This window comes from Narcine bancroftii, chromosome 5, assembly GCF_036971445.1.
Source record: "Narcine bancroftii isolate sNarBan1 chromosome 5, sNarBan1.hap1, whole genome shotgun sequence".
In the NCBI taxonomy this organism is placed as follows: Eukaryota; Metazoa; Chordata; class Chondrichthyes; order Torpediniformes; family Narcinidae; genus Narcine; species Narcine bancroftii.
Window position 1 is genome coordinate 160737239 of NC_091473.1, and position 17804 is coordinate 160755042.

General features: G+C 47.4%; 1 protein-coding gene and 1 long non-coding RNA gene across 5 annotated transcripts in view; one reads left to right on the top strand and one right to left on the bottom strand.

Moving 5' to 3' along the window:
* Window positions 1–5427, top strand: part of LOC138764096 (noelin-3-like) — a 26093-nt gene extending 20666 nt beyond the window's left edge. The window contains exon 5 of the mRNA XM_069939467.1: window positions 4328–5427. Within this exon, the coding sequence (XP_069795568.1) occupies window positions 4328–5023 (696 nt within the window). The 3' untranslated portion in view covers window positions 5024–5427. The remainder of the gene's footprint in view (window positions 1–4327) is intronic.
* LOC138764097 (uncharacterized) overlaps window positions 1–13295 on the bottom strand; it is a 15019-nt gene extending 1724 nt beyond the window's left edge. The window contains exons 1-3 of one of the 4 annotated variants that reach the window (XR_011357982.1): window positions 11947–12368; window positions 11393–11581; window positions 7413–7496 (exon numbers count right to left, since the gene is read on the bottom strand). This is a non-coding gene — a long non-coding RNA (uncharacterized lncRNA). Of the gene's footprint in view, window positions 1–7412; window positions 7497–11392; window positions 11582–11946; window positions 12369–12900; window positions 12925–13184 lie in introns of those variants that run through there. The other 3 variants (XR_011357981.1, XR_011357983.1, XR_011357984.1) reach the window with 3 other exon arrangements.
* Between the last annotated feature and the right edge of the window lie 4509 nt (window positions 13296–17804).

The following is a 17804-nucleotide window of genomic DNA, read 5'->3' on the forward strand; positions in this document are numbered from 1 at the left end:
ACTAATCGCTACCACGTCATACTTCCAAGTGTCAATCCACACCTTCAGCTCATCCACCTTCCGTACAATGCTCCTTGCATTAAAATAGATGCATTTTAGAGATTTCCCACTTTTTACTTCCTGTAGGACCCTATCTTTACCAACACCTCTCTTATGATCTTTTGCAATCGACTTCTGTTCATCTTCGTATCGAGCATCCCCCTTTTCTATCACCTGCCTTTCCCCCTTTTCTATCACCTGCCTTTCCCCCCTCAAACACTATCTACAAGCTTTCTCTGATTGCATTCTAACCTTCTCCTTGCTGTTCTCCTTCATTTGGTTCCCTCCCCCCAGCCATTCTAGTTTAAAGTCTCCTGAGTAACCCTAGCAAACGTCCCCACCAGAATCCTGGTCCCCCTGGGGTTCAAATGCAACCCATCCTTTTCGTACAGGTCATACCTACCCCAAAAATGGTCCCAGTGATCCACAAACTTGAATCCCTGCCCTCTGCTCCACCCCCTCAGCCATGCGTTCATCCTCCATCTCATTCTGTTCCTGCTCTCACATGTGAGAATTTATCATGTTTGTGCAAAAGAAGATGGAAGGGAGAGAGAGAGCTGGGGAAAGTGACAGGGGAAGAAGTGAGGGGGGGGTTTTAAACAAAAGTCTGAGGTTGATATTAATGCCATCCAGTTGGACGTGCCCAGCCGGAAGATGAGGTGCAAGTTGAGACCCTGCATCAGAACTGAGAGTGTGGAGGGAAGGGAAGGTTACCAGAATAAAGAGGTGAGAGGAAAGAGTAAGGCAGATGATAGGTGGAACCAGGTGAGGAGAGGGGTGGGCAGATGGAGCCAGGTGGGTGCAGGAATCATAACTGGGTAAGAGAAGGCTGGGGATGGGGGTGAGGGTTTGATATGTTCCATCCCAGCCACACACCCTTTACCCTCCTCCTGTGAAGAAGATTCACGAATGTGACATCACACACCACCAGAATGAAGGGCAATTTCCTTCTTGCCCTCCAGAACAAACCTCAGACATAAAAGTAATGTTGCCTTTGCTCTGTCATGACTGATCCCTGTCTCTCTCTAGCTCTGAACTGTACTGTGTATGGCTTAACAAATTGGACTGTTGGAAAGGAATCTTCTCTCTGCACTTCAGTACAAATGACAATAAACATGGTAGTTGTAGAGCTGTACAGAACGCAAACATATGCCCACATCCAGCTTGACCGTACCGAACAATGTCCGACATTCCCACATTATACCCTCCCCCTCCAGCCCCTTCCCATCCATGCAATTATCCAAGTGTTTCTTAAAGTAAGCTAATGTTCCTGCCTCCATCATTGTCTGGCAGCTCGTTCCATGTGCCCTTCACCCTCTGAGTGAAGAAATATCCCTTCTATATCCTACCCCACTCACCTTGGAGTTATGCCCTCCCATCTAAGATTCTCCCACTCTAAGAAACAATGTCTCTAATCAACCCTATTGATGCCCCTTGTAAATTTATGAACCTAAATAAGTTCCTCTCAACCTCCTATGCTCTAAGGAAAACAGGTCTTGTTTTTCCAATCTCTCACGATAATTCAACTTGCCTATTCCTGGTAATACCTTTGTAAACCATTTCCATGCTCTTTCCAACATTATCATATCCTTTATAATACTAGACAACTAAAATTGTACACAATATTCCCAGTGTGGCCTCACCCATGTCTTGTACAACTTCATTATGATGTTCCAACATATTCAATGCCCAACTGATGAACCCCAACACCCAAACATTCTCCTTACTACTCTGTCCACCTATGCCTACCACCTTTAAAGAGTTAGATACATTATCCCCTCTGTCCCTCTCTCCGTTACACCCTTTAGGCCACTGCCCTGGTTTGATTTTCTCAAACACAGCACCTCATACATCTCCGTGTTGAACCACATCTGTCAATCCTCAGCCCAATTTCCTAAATACAGCATGGAACAGACCCTTCTACCCATGATGTCGTACAGATCCAGAGAAACCTACTGCACATTAAATTTAACCCTTACCTCCCTCAGAGCCCATGGTTCTCCATCTAAGAACCCTAACCCTAACCCTATTATACCAGCCTCCACCACCACCCTCTGGCAATGCATTCCAAGTACCCACCACTCTCTGTATGAAAAAACACCTTGCCTCTGACATCTCTCCTAAACACCTTAAACAGATGTCCTGTGGTGTTGGCCATGACCACCCTGGGAACATGGAGCTGGCTGTCCACCCCATCGATACCTCTCATTATCTTATGCACTTCTGTGTTGGTGCCTCTCATCCTGTTCTAAATAACTCTGATCTAGATCCCGTTGTAAACCCAGGTCACTGGAGCACATCATGTTTGTGTCATTAGGCAAACATATTCACCCGGCCACACACATCCTTGACCAAGTCATTTATGTATATTCCAAAAAGCAAGGGTCCTGTACCAAACCCTGAACTGGTCACAGACCTCCAATCTGAAAAACTGCCCTCTATGCCGTGGTCTAACTTCCATCATTGTGCCAATTAGCTAGTTGTCCTCCTATCCTGTGTGCCCTAACCTTTCATATAACTACTGTGTATGCTATTAATAGCATCAAGAACCCTGCTCTTTTTCACCTCTTCTTGAAACACATTTTTCCATGTACAAATCCATGCTGGCACTCTTTTATTTTTTTCCCCTGGCCACCTACTTTTTGATAGATCCGATCTGTCAGAATCCTCTCCAGCAGTTTCCCGACCACTGATGTCAAACTAACAGGACTGAAACTAAAATAAAAACACAATGCTGGAGAAACTCTGAGTATGTACCTTTATCTTTGCTTCATAAAGTATGCTGTTTGGCCTGTTGATCAAAGACTGCTAATATCTCTTCACTACCGTTGCAGACATGCCCTAGGCTACCTTCAGTTACACCCCCTCCCTCCCACTTGATCTGTTCAACAGATATTCATTTAAGATCCTCTCTATCTCCTCTACCTCTACATAGCACCCCCTCATCATCCTTGAGGGGACTTATTCTTCTTATTCTTTCCCTCATGACTTGTGTGTGTGTGTGTGTGTGTGTGTGTGTGTGTGTGTGTGTGTGTGTGTGTGTGTGTGTGTGTGTGTGTGTGTGTGTATTTTTGGATTCTCCCTGTGGCCAAAGCCTTCACTAAACCTCTTTTACCTCTCCTTATTTCCATCTTCATTATGTTCTGACATTCCTTATTTTCCTCACAGGATTCTCTTGAATATCTCTGCCTCCTTTTTCTTTCTGATCTGTGCCTCGATAGCTGTAGTAACCAGGGTTCCTTTACTTTGCTGTTCCTGCCCTTTATGCCTCTTGGGACATGGTCTTCCAAGACCTTCTTTCTTAAACCCCTCCCATTGGGCAGTCATGCTCTTACTTGCTAACATTTGTGTCCAGTCTATTCATCATTCAAGCCCAATCAAGATGAAATTGGCCTTGCCCCATTTGAGGATTCTAACCCAAGGACCAGTGGTGTTCTTTTCCATAAAGCTGATAGAATTGTGGTCACTAGGCCCTAAAGTGTCTCCCAACCGATAACTCCGTTATCCAACCAGCTTAATTCGCCTGTAAAAGGTCCAATCTTGCTCCTTCTCTGATAGGCCTTTCCACATATTGCTGGATACACTTCAAAGTTCACCCCATCCAATCTGTAATGGACATTAATCCAGTTCGTCATGGGCATCTACAAGAGGTGGTGTCTCAAAGAAGCAGCCTCTATCCTCAAGGAACCCCAGCACTCAGGCCATGCCCTCTTCACTGCCACCATCAGGAAGGAGGTCCAGGAGCCTGAGAACAAACACCCAGCAGCAGAAAGATGGCTTCTTCTCCTCCGCCATCACATTTTTGAATGGAGCACAGTCACAACCTCACTTTCTCTTCTTTTGGACAAATTATTTATTTTTAAATAGCATAATTATGGCAATGTAATTTATGACAAGTAATGTACAACACTGCTGCGAAACACCACATTTTGTGACACAGGTTCATTGTCATGAACCTGATTCTGATACATTCCCAGTCAATGCTACCACCTTCTTCTGTCCAGTACCCTGTCACCTTGGTCCCTTCCCAGCTATTGCAGCACCCACCCCCCTCCACTTTAACATTATCGTTCACCTTTCCATTTTATTCTTGATAAAGGGTCCCAAGCTGAATCACTAACTGACTATTTCTATCCATGGATGTTGCTTGACCTGCTGAGTCCCTCCATTTTCTTAATCACCACCAAAGTCCGCAGATCATTGGAGATTGGATTGTGTTTCCACTGGTAGAAACCTGTCCTCATTTTTGTTGTCTGTAATGGTGGCTGCACTGTTGTTTTCCTTCTAGGTGTGGTACATGGATGGGTACACAAACAGCAAAGTGGTGCAGGAGTATCAATCCATGGCGGACTTTGTGAGTGGGGAGGGTTACAGGCTGTACCGTCTGCCCTACCCCTGGGCTGGCACAAATCACCTGGTCTACAATGGTTCCCTCTACTTCAACAAGTATCAGAGCAACACACTGGTCAGGTACAACTTCCAGACAGGTTCCGTACAAGCCCAACGCAGCCTGGAGTATGCTGGTTTCAATAATGTCTACCCATACACCTGGGGGGGTTTCTCTGACATCGACCTCATGGCTGATGAAGGTGGGGTGTGGGCTGTCTACGCCACTAACCAGAACGCAGGAAACATTGTCATCAGCCGGTTGGACAGCCAGACATTGGAGGTTCGCCAGACCTGGAACACGGGTTACCCCAAGAGGAGTGCAGGAGAGGCATTCATGATCTGCGGCACCCTATATGTCACCAACTCCCACCTGACAGGGGCCAAGGTCTACTACACATACTCCACCAAGACCTCCAGCTACGAGTACATCGATGTCCCCTTCCACAACCAGTACTTCCACATCTCCATGCTGGATTACAATGCCAGAGATCACACACTGTACGCGTGGAACAACGGCCACCAAGTGCTATTCAACGTCACCTTGTTCCACGTCATTCAGACCCAAGGAGGTGGGGAGTCCTCTGGGGAGCAGTAACTGGAGGAAAACTTTCTTCTGGTCATGTATCTCCTATTGAAAGCAACCTTTTCAAACCTTACTCTTCCTGGTGTGAGTCTTTTGTAAAATAATACCAAGGCTTCAAATTAAGTCTGTGCGTAATCTGTGACTTTCTGCCTCAATTTGACTGTGCTACAAGAAATAGATTTTTGCCCATTTGCCATAATCAACAAAACTGCAGTAAAACTCCGGTGATCCAACACTCTCTGGGCTTTGGTGATGCCAGATTGACAGGTTTTCTGGACTATTGGGTGTCATTCGAATTAATGCACCAATGCAGTGTTCACTCCCTTTTTTAGCAAATCATGCAACAGAATATATATTTCCAATGAACCAGAGCAGGAAATGGGAGCCCAGTGAGTCTGAGGGTGAGAAGGGAAAGAAATGGGCCCTGGTAAGTTTAGGGGGGCCCCTAGTGAGTCGGGGGGGGGGGGTGTTGAACAGGTCCCTGGTGAGTCTGGGGGGAGGAGGTGGTGGATGGGTCCCTGGTGAGTCTGGAGGGGGAACAGAAGCTGGTAAAATTCAATTTAAATTTCGACATACAACACAGTAACAGGCCCTTTTGACCCATGACTCTGTGCTCCCCAATTACACCAAATTGACCTGCAGTTTCCGTAATGTCTTCAACGGCAGGAGGAAACCAGAGCCCCCGGGGAAAGCGACGCAGACAAACAGCATGGGATTCGAACACCATTCACTCGCGCTGTAACAGTGTTGCACTAATTAAAAATTTAATTTAAAAGGAGTGCAAAAAATTGGTTTTCAATGGGACAGTGGGAATCAGGATCGTGATGAGTTTAAAAGTACAGTAAATGGACATCTGATGAATATAAAGGGGGTGGGAGGATCACTGTGAGCTTACGTGGAGCCTGGGATTCAGCACCCGGTAAACCCGGTGAAGCATCAGGATTCCCAAATGAGATGCTGGATTATCTGAGGTCTATTGCAGTTGATTTTGTGACATAAACTCTATGTAAACTTTGTCCTTTCAATGATTTTAAATGAGAAGTTGGATTGATCCTCAATTGGAGCTTAAGGTGCATGGTGTAAAATGATCATGTGTACCTTGACCTACTACAGCATTTTCCTAAATACACCAAGGGCATGATAATGGTTTCTGCTTTTATTGGGGCAGTTCAAAAGAAATCGCCTGAGACAAGAGGCTGAAAGAAGTTGTATCTGTATTCTTTGGCATTCAGAAGAATGAAGATTAATATTATTGAAAGATAGAGGATCGTGAGGGGGCTTGGCAGGGTGGACATTGAGATGTTCAATGAAGATTATGGGACAACTTTATAAAACACTGATGAACCATTAAAGTCTGCAGACACTGTGCTTGAAGTAAAAATGCAAAGCTGGAAAAAAATCACCAGGCCAAACGGTGTATTTTATATAGCAAAGGTAAAGATACATAACTGACGTTTCGGGCTTGAGCCCTTCATCAAGGTAGGAGCCCAAGTTCAAGTGCCTGCCTATATTTTGCTCATATTTGAAGGGCTCAAGCCAAAAGGTTGGTTATGTATTTTGATCTTTTTATATAAGGACACTGTTTGACCAGCTGAGTTTCTCCAGCATGATGTTTTTACTTCTAAAACATTTGAATGGTCACTGTTGGAGTATTTTGTGCAGTTCAGGCCACCACTTATGGAAGGATACGATTGGAGGGAGCAGAGTAGATTTCCTGGGATATTGCTTTGGATGGAAGGAGGAGAGAATGGATAGGCTGGGTCTGTTCTCCTTGGAGCAGAAAATGCTGAGGCATAACCCCTGATGAGGGGCATAAATAGTAGGACACTTTCCTCATTGCAGAAGTGGTTGGGATCTGGAACTCTGCCTGATGGGGTGGAGGAGGCAGAGATTCTCACAACTTTTCAACTTCTCACACCAAGGCAGAGAAGGCTGGAACCAAGTTTGGATGGGTACGATGGTGTCACATATCCAGAGAGCATAAGAGTTGTTTTTGGGCTGCATGGCTCCATGAACCTAAGATTACAGGATGCTCCAATTAATTCCCAGTGGGAAATTTGAATGTAGCCAGTGCCAGGATCCATTGGATATGTTGAGAATAAAATAGAGAAGTGCCTCCTCCAATTTCATTATGGGCATGATCACACTTGGAGAAACACAAATTAAGAGCAGGACTTAGGCCATTCAGCCCATCAAGCCTCCTCCATCATTCAATAGAACAGGCTAATCATGCAAATTCAGGCCCTGTTCCAGCTGATCTGAGTAAAATTGGTTTTATGCACAGTTTGTTCCTGAAAAGCTGGCCATTAACAGATCCAACTTCTAGGCATGCAATTATTTTTCTTGACATAACCAATGTTTTTACAAGATCATTTAATCAATAATTTGGTGTTTGACAAACCTTTGTTTAACTTTTCTTCTTTCCTTTCGCTTTATTCAGATGCACCCAGTGTTGTCAATCATTCCTGTCAGATTCTAGCAAAGTCTGTTGATAAAGTGCAAAAATAAATATTTGTAGAGCATCTGAAGAATGTAGTTCTCACTATTACAATGCCATTTCATTGCATTGTTCTGCCATAGATAATTCAATTTTAATAGAATGTGTGAGTCCTTGATATATTTAATAAATGTCCACATTGAAAACAATATTTAATCATGTATTCACTTATGGTCCAGACCAGCCATTCTCAACCTGTTTTTTTTGCTATGGCCCAGGACTCTGCTCAAAGTTTATGGGCCCTTTCCCTGTGAAGCCGTCAATTTTTCAATTCTTCTCTCCTACCAACTACATAAAAAACTTTTTTTTAAAAATTATGTTACATGAGGTGAAAAGAAAACAAGGCTTTTACTTAAAGGTGAGGCCCCCATTGAGAATGGCTGTTTACAAGAACCTGATTACCTCAAGGGATGGAAAGGACTCAAAATACTGAAATATCAGTAGAATAACCGAGTGAAATAGAGATGTGTGACTGTATGAGGACATGATGCAGGGAGGAAGAGAGAAAGGATAGGACATAGAAACACAGCAGCAGAGTAAACGCCCTTCAGCCCTCAATGTGGTGCCTCCTCGTATCTTCTTCTTCTTCTTCTTTGGCTTGGCTTCGCGGACGAAGATTTATGGAGGGGGTAAAAAGTCCACGTCAGCTGCAGGCTCGTTTGTGGCTGACAAGTCCGATGCGGGACAGGCAGACACGGTTGCAGCGGTTGCAGGGGAAAATTGGTGGGTTGGGGTTGGGTGTTGGGTTTTTCCTCCTTTGCCTTTTGACAGTGAGGTGGGCTCTGCGGTCTTCTTCAAAGGAGGTTGCTGCTCGCCGAACTGTGAGGCGCCAAGATGCACGGTTTGAGGCGATAACCCTCTATTTTTCTTCCATCCATGTGCATGCCTAAGAATCTCTTAAAGGCTCCTAATGTTTCAACACCACCATCCCTGGCAAGGCATTCCAAGCCCCCATAACTCTGTGTAAAAGAAAAAAAACTTTCTCCTGACGTATCCCCTAAACTTTGTACACATGTCCTCTGGTGTTTGCTATTCCTGCCCTGGGAAACATGCACTGGCCGTCCACCCTATCTATGCCTTTCAGAATCTTGTAGACCTCTATTAAGTGAGTGGAGTGCTGAGGGGATGAAGTGGGAGTAGAGGATTCGAAGCAGTTATGTCACTAGAGTAAATGAAAATGTAAAAGTCACAAGAGGTAAAAGACCCGAAGGGGTGTCCAAGAGGAAGGGAGAGTTGGAGATGTGAGAAGGGATCATCAGTGGAGGGAGGGAACTCCTTGCCAAAGAAACAGGCACAGAGGCAGAGCTGAACATCACGACAAGTCCGAAACACATTAAAGAGCAGGTGCAAGGGTACAGAGTTGAGGCCCCTGCTTCAAAATGACTGCTCCACATCAAAGAGGGGGTCTTACAGGAATATATAAAATTATAACAGGCATAGATTGAGGTAAGTACGTTGTTTTCTTTGGTGGGGAGACTAGAACTAGGGAACAAAGCCTCAGCATCCAGGGTAGTAGGGTGAAGATGAGGAGGAACTGCTTTTCCTAGAGGGAGGTGAAACTGTGGAATTTGCTGCCTATTGAAGCAGTGGAGGTGACCTCAGTAAACATATTTAAGTCAAGAGCCCCTTTTCCACTGGCATCCCAGTTAATTGGCTGTGCCGTGTCCCAGGATAGGAAGCCCTTTGTGCCGTTTCTACTGGACCACCCTTACCTGGGACACTAATTGCTTTTCCACTGAATGTATATCTCTGGGAATCGTAGTGTTCCACCTTCAACTAGAAATGGGTGACTTCCTGCTGTCCCTTTTCCACTGGTTTTATCAGTACTCTGGCATCAGCAAATGCCGGGGATATGAGTATGGGTAAAGGCGGTTAATCCCCAGCAAGAAATGACATCATTTGATGTCGGCATTCCCAGTTAATTCCTGGGACAGGATTCCAGTGGAAAAAGGCCTAAGGTTAGATAGATTTTTACATAGAAGGGGAATTAAGGGATATGGGGTGAAAGGCAGGTAGGTGGAGATAAGCCCAACACAAGATCAGCCATGATCTCTTTAAATGGCGGAGCAAGCTTGACAGGCTGAATGGCCTACTCCTGCTTCACTCCAGATCACAACATCAGTGTTTGCAAACACCAGCATGGTTATTGGACTCATGGAGTATCAGAGTTAGAATGGTTCTCACAGACACTGGCCCATCAGCTCAAAATCTCCATCAACCATTCATTTATATGAGCTCCACATTGATCCCATTCTATTCTCCCTACATTCCCATAAAATTCCCTAGACGACACACCACCCTCACACACGAGGAACACAGGTTACAGTGCCTCCATTTATCTTTGGGATATGGAGCAAACCAGAGGACCCGGGGAAACCATTGCAAACTCCACACAGACAGTACCAAAGGTCAGGATTGAACTCAGATCTCCGGAAATGTGAAGCAGCGGCTCTACACAATGTATTATCCCAGCCTTCAGTGAGCAGCTTACATATGGGTCATCAGCTGGTCAGTTTGCTAAGTTTCAGATTATTTGTCACATTTTATCTATTGCAGTGAGAAGGGTTTCTATGTGTAGGCCAACTCTAACTGCATGAAGAATGAGAGCTCTATTAGAAAGTATTTTTTTTAAAAATTTAGACATGCAGCTCGGTAACGGGCCATTTCAGCCCACGAGTCCATGCCACCCAATTTACACCCAATTGACCTACAATCCTCGTCCATTTTGGAAGAATCCAGAGCCCATGAGAAAAACCCAGGAAGAACATACAAACTCCTACCAGACAGCGTGGGATTCAAACCCTGGTCCCGATCGCTGGCACTGTAACAGCATTATACTAACTACTACTCCAACCATGCTGGATGGAGCAAGCTGCCAGAGGAAACTGAATTTTAGCATTTAAAAAAAAAGACATTTGGGTATATCTCGGGATAAGAAGGGCCGAGAAGGATAGAGACCAAATGCATGCAAATGACACCTGCCCAGAATGCCAACTTAGTCGGCAGGGATGAGTGTTGGGCAGGGGGGCTTGTTCCATGCTGCAAGACTCTGTGACTAGCATGCTGAACACTTTATAAAATTATGAAATGCATTGATAAGATCGTCGGTCAGTATCTTTTCCCTGGATAAAAATGTCAAACACTAGACGGCATGATTTTAAGATGGGGGGTGAATATTTTAGAATATGTGCTGCCGAAGAGAGCACGGGGTGGGGGAAGTTTACCACAGTGGTGGGTGCCTGGAACTGGCAGCCATAAATAGTGGTAGAAGCAGATATATTCGAAACATTTTAGAGCCTTTGAGACAGACACATGAATATCCAGGGAACAGATATGTGGAAGGAGCAAAGTTTTACTTTAATTTGGGCATCATATTGAGCACAGACATGGGGCCCAAAGTGGCTTTTCCTGTGCTGTTCTGTTCTACATTCAATGTAGGTTGCAGTGAAGTACTGGCTCCAGTTCAAATCACCACAGTATAATAATGAGGTGACTGCACTGGAGAAAATGCATTTCATTTATGAGGGAGCGATGAGATAGGCTGGGTTTATCTTGAAGCAGAGGGGGCCAAGAGAACAATTTCCAACAGCAGAGTTGTTTAAAATTACAGGCTAAAGCTTTAGGATAAGGATTAAAACCAAAAGACATGGGAGCAGAATAAGCCATCCAGCCCATTGGGTCTGCCCTACCATTCCATCACGACTGATTTACAATCCTTTACAACCCCATTCTCCTGCCTTCTCCCCATAATCCTTGATTCTCTTTCTGATCAAGAACGCATCTGCCTCCACAATGAATAACCCCAATGACTTGGCTTCCACAGCCATTCACAGCAACAAATTCCACAGATTCACCCCCCTCTGGGTAAAGAAATTTCTCCTCACCTCTGTTCCAAAGGGACGTGTTTGTACTCTGAGGCTGTGCCCTCTGGTCCCAGACTCCCTCACCAGAGGAAATATCCTCTCCACATCCACCCTGTCCCAGCTGTGATCTTTTCAGCCACGACTCCATGATGGCCCCAATGTCATACCTGCTAACTTCCAGCTGCACCGACTACATCATCTGCCTTTATACTGCAGGCATTTCAATACATGACATTCAGTGCTGTATTCATCACCCTTTTCCATTTTGTTTCCCAAGTTAAATCCTTCATTATAGCCTTGCTATTTTGCTCTACTGACTGCCTGATCCTTCGTCAAAAACTCACTACACAGTGTATCCCGCCCGCCAGGATAACTTGGTCCCCCTCTCAGTCAGGTGCAGCCAATCCTTTTAGTGCAGATGCAGGACAAAGTTACAGGCCGTTCCCAGTCACAATCCCACGCCTCCCTAACATCAGTGCGTTTATGGAACGTGGGAGGAACAGAGAATGTGAATGAAACCCATGTGGTCATAGGAAGAAGGTAGAAACCCCTTATAGGTAGCAGTGGATTTGAACCTGGGTCGTTGGCACTGTATTGGCACTGCTCTAACTCTCAGCAGCAGAGTTTTGGTTTGATTTGGCCATCATGTCTGGCACATACACATGTAACAAACCGAATGTTCCTCTGCTGTACTAGTCCTTAACATTCCCCTTCCCACACCTCTTTGTAACTTCCCCTCCATCCTCCCCCTTTCTTTTCATTTGTCTCACTCCCTCCATCTTGCTTCTCTCCCCTCATTGCCTCCACACTGTTACTGCTCTCCTTCATATGACCCTTCCTGTCCTCCCATTTCCTTCCACCTCATACCCTTCCCCTCCTTTAACCTTTTACTGCTCTGTTCCTATTCACTTGTTCCTTTCCTCTACTATTACCATCCCTCCTTTCCACTTCTTCCCTGTAACCTGACCTTCTCTCCTCTCCTTTCCATCACCTGTCCTCCACCTCTCACCACTGACCTATTCCTTCTCTCCTCTACCCCTACTCCCCCCTCACTGTTCCCTCAACTGTTGCCCCTTCTCATCTATCCACTCTGGGTCCTCTCCCCTCTCCCAAGTTTCCCTCCCACCCCTCTGCACACCCCAACAATCTCGTGCCTCCTCTTACTACTCCCTTCTCTTCCCCCTCACACCATCTCTCCTCCCCCTCCCTCCTCCTCCACACTCCATCACCCCCTTCCCTCCCCCCTCCCCCACCCCTCCCTCCCCCCCACCCCTCCCTCCCCCCTCCCCCCCCCCCTCCCTCCCCCCTCCCCCCCCCCTCCCCTCCCTCCCCCCCTCCCCTCCCTCCCCTCCTCCTCCCTCTCCCCTCCCTCCTCCTCCCCTCCCCTCCTCATCTCCCCTCCCTCCTCATCTCCCCTCCCTCCTCATCTCCCCCTCCCTCTCCCTCACCCATCTCTTCCCTCCTTCCTTCACATTCACACTCCTCCCTTTCACCCTCCATTTCTCCCTCACATCCCTTCTCCCCCTCACTTCACTTCCCTCCTCCTCTTCTCTCATCCTCTTCTCTGTCCCGCTCCCCGCCAGGCCCCGCCCCTTCTGTCCCGCTCCCCACCAGCCCCGCCCCCCTATGTCCCGCTCCCCACCAGGCCCCGCCCCGCCCCCGCCCCCGCCAGGCCCCGCCCCCTGTCCCGCTCCCCGCCAGGGCCCCGCCCCCTCCCCGCCAGGCCCCGCCCCCTCCCCGCCAGGCCCTGCCTCCCCCTCACGGTCTCCCTGCCGCTCTGTCCCCGCCGCCGTGATGCCGTCGGCCGCCCCACCGCAAGGCCTCGGCTCCCGAGCTCGACGAGGAGGCTCAGCGCCGCTACTCCGACCTCTTCTCCCGGCTCGACACCAACGGCGACGGCCGCATCGACGTGCGGGAGCTGAGGGCGGCGCTGAGGGCCCGAGGCTGGGCCAGGAGGCGCAGGAGGTGGGAACGGGTTGGGTGGGGAAGGAAAGGAGTGGGAGTAGGGAGGGGGGAGTGGGGGGGGGAGTGGGGGGGAAGGGGAGGGGGGAGTGGGGGGGAAGGGGAGGGGGAGGGGAGGGAGGGAAGGAGGGGGAGGGGAGGGGGAGGGGAGGGAAGGGAGGGGGAGGGGGGAAGGGAGGGGGGGGGAAGGGGGGAGGGGGAGGGGGAGGGGGGGAAGGGGGGAGGGGGGAGGGGGGGGGAGGGGGAGGGGGGGAAGGGGGAGGGGAGGGGGGGGGAGGGGGGGAGGGGGGGGGGGAGGTGGAGGGGAGGTTGGGGAAGGGAGGGGAGGTTGGGGAAGGGAGTAGGGAGGGAGGGGAGGGGGGGGAGGGGAGGGGGGGTTGGGGAAGGGAGGGGGAGGGGAGGTGGTGAGGGGAGGGTGTGGGGAAGGGTTGAGGTGGGGGAGGGAGAGGAGAGAGTGGGGGAGGGAGAGGAGAGAGTGGGGAAGGAAAGGAGTGGGAGTAGGGTAGGGAAGGAGGTGGGGGGGAGAGGGGAAGGGAGCGGGTGGTGGAAAGGTGGGGGAAGTGCGGAAGGGAGGGGGTTGGGAGTTAGAAGATTGGGGTAAGTGAGGGAGAGCAATGGGATTATGGAAGAAGAGTCCAAAGGGGTGGACAAGAGGACGATGTCTGTGGGGCCCTGAGGATGATGGGAGGAGATGGCAGTGGGGTGTTGGATTTGGCAGGGATGAGTGTAATTGACAGCCCTGGCCAGTGGAGGGGCAACAGTCTAGGAAGGACACATCTGCCAACAAGACTTCGGGAGGGTGGCAGCAGTCGTGTGGTTCACCCAAGCCTGCTCCACCATTCACTATGATCACCACTGCTCGGTTCCTGGCCTCCTATGCCCATTCCACATTGTCTTCAATACTTCAACCTTGCAGGCATTAACCAATCCTCCTAACGCCCAATGTGAACCTAGGAGATTCACATCCCCCTGAGAAATTCCTTCATGTCACAGTTTGAAATGATTCCTCCCGAAACGTAACTGTCTCTCTCATTATTTGGTTATTTGAGACTGTCCCTTGATTGAACAGCTGAGGTGGTGAATGTGAGCTCACTTTTCACATTTAAGAAGAATTTGGACAGGTACATGAATGGGGGGGGTGGTTTATGGACTGGGTGCAGGTCAGTGGGACAATCCAAAATAAATGGTTTGGCACAGACTAGACGGGCCAAAGGAGCCTGTTTTTGTGCTGTAATTTTCGATGGTTCTATGGAGGTACTTTACTACCTATCCTGTCATGCCCCTAGGAGACAATCTACTGGAGAAAATGGTTCTAGCAGCACAAGTGGGAATTTTGATGTTTGAGGTCATTGAATGAGGAGGAGAGGAGTGAGCCCCAGTATACCCTCAGAAAGTGGCAATGTCCCCACAATAAGACTGAACTAACGATTCAGTTGTTTGTGATACGTCAGTACAGTCCCTGTTAGTCCCATTTCCTTCTACTCTCTCCCAATACTCTTCACATTCTCTCTTAAACATTTCTTCCTTTTTAGAAGGTAAAGGTGCATAGTTCCTTGAGAGAGGCACCTCAGTGGATGAAGTGAAAAAGAGGGGATTGGCATTCTTGCCTTCCTTGGGCAGTGTGTTGATGACATAAAGTTTGGACCTCATAATTTAGCTGGACAAAGTGTTGGTGGGACTACATTTAGAACAGTATATGCATTCCTGGTGTCCCAGCTAAAGGACATCAATAAATTGGGAAGGATGCAGAGGAGATTCACCATAATATTGCCAGGTTTCGGGGGGCTGGCATTATAAGGGAGGTTGGATAAACTATGTCTTTATCACCTGCAACGTGGGAGACTGAGAGGTGTATAAAATTATGAGGGGCACGGATAAAGTCTTTTTTGCAGGCTAGATGCAAAATTTAAGAGGGAGCTGAGAGAAAACCTTTTCACCCAGATGGTGGACCGTATCTGGAAGAACTGTCAGTAGTAGTGGACAGAATTCTGACATTCAAGGGCATTTGGACACATCTGAAAGGATATACCAGGAATTGTATTGGAGAGGAGGTTCACCTGCTTGTTGCTGAATGTCCTGCGTGGGAAAATGTCTTCACAAATTGCATCTTTTTTTTAGTGAGGTGACCAAGAGGATTGCCCAGACCAGGGCTGTTGACAGGGTCCCACTTGGTATGCTAGTCTGGAAGGTTACGTTGCATGGGATCCAAGGTTAGTAAGTTAAGAGTGATCTAAGTTTAGGGTGATCTAAGTCTAAGGATATAGTGGATAGTCAGGAAAGTGATCTAAGTTTACAACAAGATCTACACCAAACTGGGAAGTGGGCCAAGGAATGGACCTTAATTTGGATTCATGTGAGGTGATGAATTTTGCTAAGATAAAACAGGGCAGGACTTGCACAGAAAATGGTCGGACCTGCACGGTGTTGTGAAACGGGGAGACAGAGTTACACAGTACGTAATTCCCTGACTGTGATGACACTGACAGAGTAGAGAAAAGGGTCCTTTGAGGGAAATGGCAATGAGGGTAGGAGTTGAATGTCATGTTACAACAGTACAAGGCATTGATGAGATGATATCAGGAGTACTTGGCACACTTCTGGTTGCTAGTGATAGCATGTCAGTAAACAGGAAAATGCAAAAGGATTAGACCATAGAACACTGCAGCACAAACACAAACTGTTCAGCTCGTCTAGTCCATGCCAATTATTTATACCATCTAGACCATCGACCTGCCCTCGGACTATAGCCCTCTATCTCCCTCCCATACATACCTGATCTTAATGTCAAACCAGCATCCAGCACCTCATCGAAACATAGAAACATAGAAGATAGGAGCAGGAGTAGATCATTCGACCCTTCGAGCTTGCTTCGCCATTCAACGAGATCATGGCTGATCTTAAAGTTCAGTACCCCGTCCCCGCCTTCTCTCCGTAACCTTTAATAAGCTTATACTGAAGAAATAGATCTAATTCCCTCTTAAATATATGTAATGAACCTGCCTCTACTGCCCTCTGTGGCAATGAATTCCACAGATTCACCACCCTCTGGGTAAAGAAATTCCTCCTCATCTTGGTCCTAAATGGTTTGCCTATTATCCTCAAACCATGCCCCCGGGTTCTGGATTTTCCCACCATTGGAAACATCCCATCTGCATCCATTCTGTCCAGTCCTGCCAGAATTTTATATGTCTCTATGAGATCCCCTCTCAATCTTCTAAACTCCAGCGAGTACAATTCCAATTTGCGCAATCTTTCCTCCTAAGTCATTCCTGCCATTCCAGGTATCAGCCTGGTGAATCGCCTCTGCACTCCCTCCATTGCAAGAACATCCCTCCTTAGATAAGGTGACCAAAACTGCACACAATACTCCAGGTGGAGTCTCACCAAGGCCCTGTACAGCTGCAGTAAGGTATCCTTGTTCCTGTACTCAAACCCTCTTTATATTGAAGGCCAACATACCATTTGCCTTTTTAACCGCCTGCTGTACCTGCATGCTCGCCTTCAGAGACTGGTGTACGTACCCCTAGGTCTCTGCACTTCCCTATCTCTTAATCTATTGCCATTCAAATAGTAATCTGCCCTCCAGTTTGTATTACCAAAGTGGATAACCTCACATTGATCCACATTGTAGTGCATTTGCCATGTATCTGCCCAGTCCCCCAATTTATCCAAATCACACTGGAGCTTCCTGACCCCCTCTTCCGTGCACACAACCCCTCCTAGCTTAGTGTCATCTGCAAATTTGGAGATATTACATCCAATCCCCTCATCCAGATCATTAATGTAAATTGTGAACAGCTGGGGTCCCAGTACAGATCCCTGTGGCACCCCACTGGTCACCGCCTGCCACTCAGAAAATGAGCATTTATCCCAACTCTCTGTCTTCTACCTGCCAGCCAGTTCTCAATCCACATCAATACTTTGCCCCCAATCCCATGAGCCTTGATTTTGGAAGCCAGTCGTTTATGTGGGACCTTATCGAAGGCCTTTTGGAAGTCCAGGTACACCACATCCACTGGCTCTCCCCCATCTATTTTACCTGTCACCATCTCAAAGAATTCCAATAGATTTGTCAAGCACGATTTACCTTTTGTAAATCCATGTTGACTCTGTCCGATCCCTTCTCTGCTAGTCATATGCTCCGCTATTACATTCTTAATAATGGATTCCATCATTTTGCCCACTACTGATGTAAGGCTCACCGGCCTATAATTCCCTGCTTTTTCTCTACCCCCCTTTTTAAATAGTGGGGTAACATTAGCTACCCTCCAATCCATGGGTACTGATGCTGAGTCTATCGAGTTCTGGAAAATAATTCTTAAAGCATCTGCTATCTGAATGGCCACTTCCTTAAGTACCCTAGGATGTAGATTATCAGGCCCTTGGGATTTATCTGCCTTCAATCCCATCAATTTCCTACCCAAAGGGCCTCGTAGAACAAGATTGTTGATTAGCCCCTTATCATTGCATA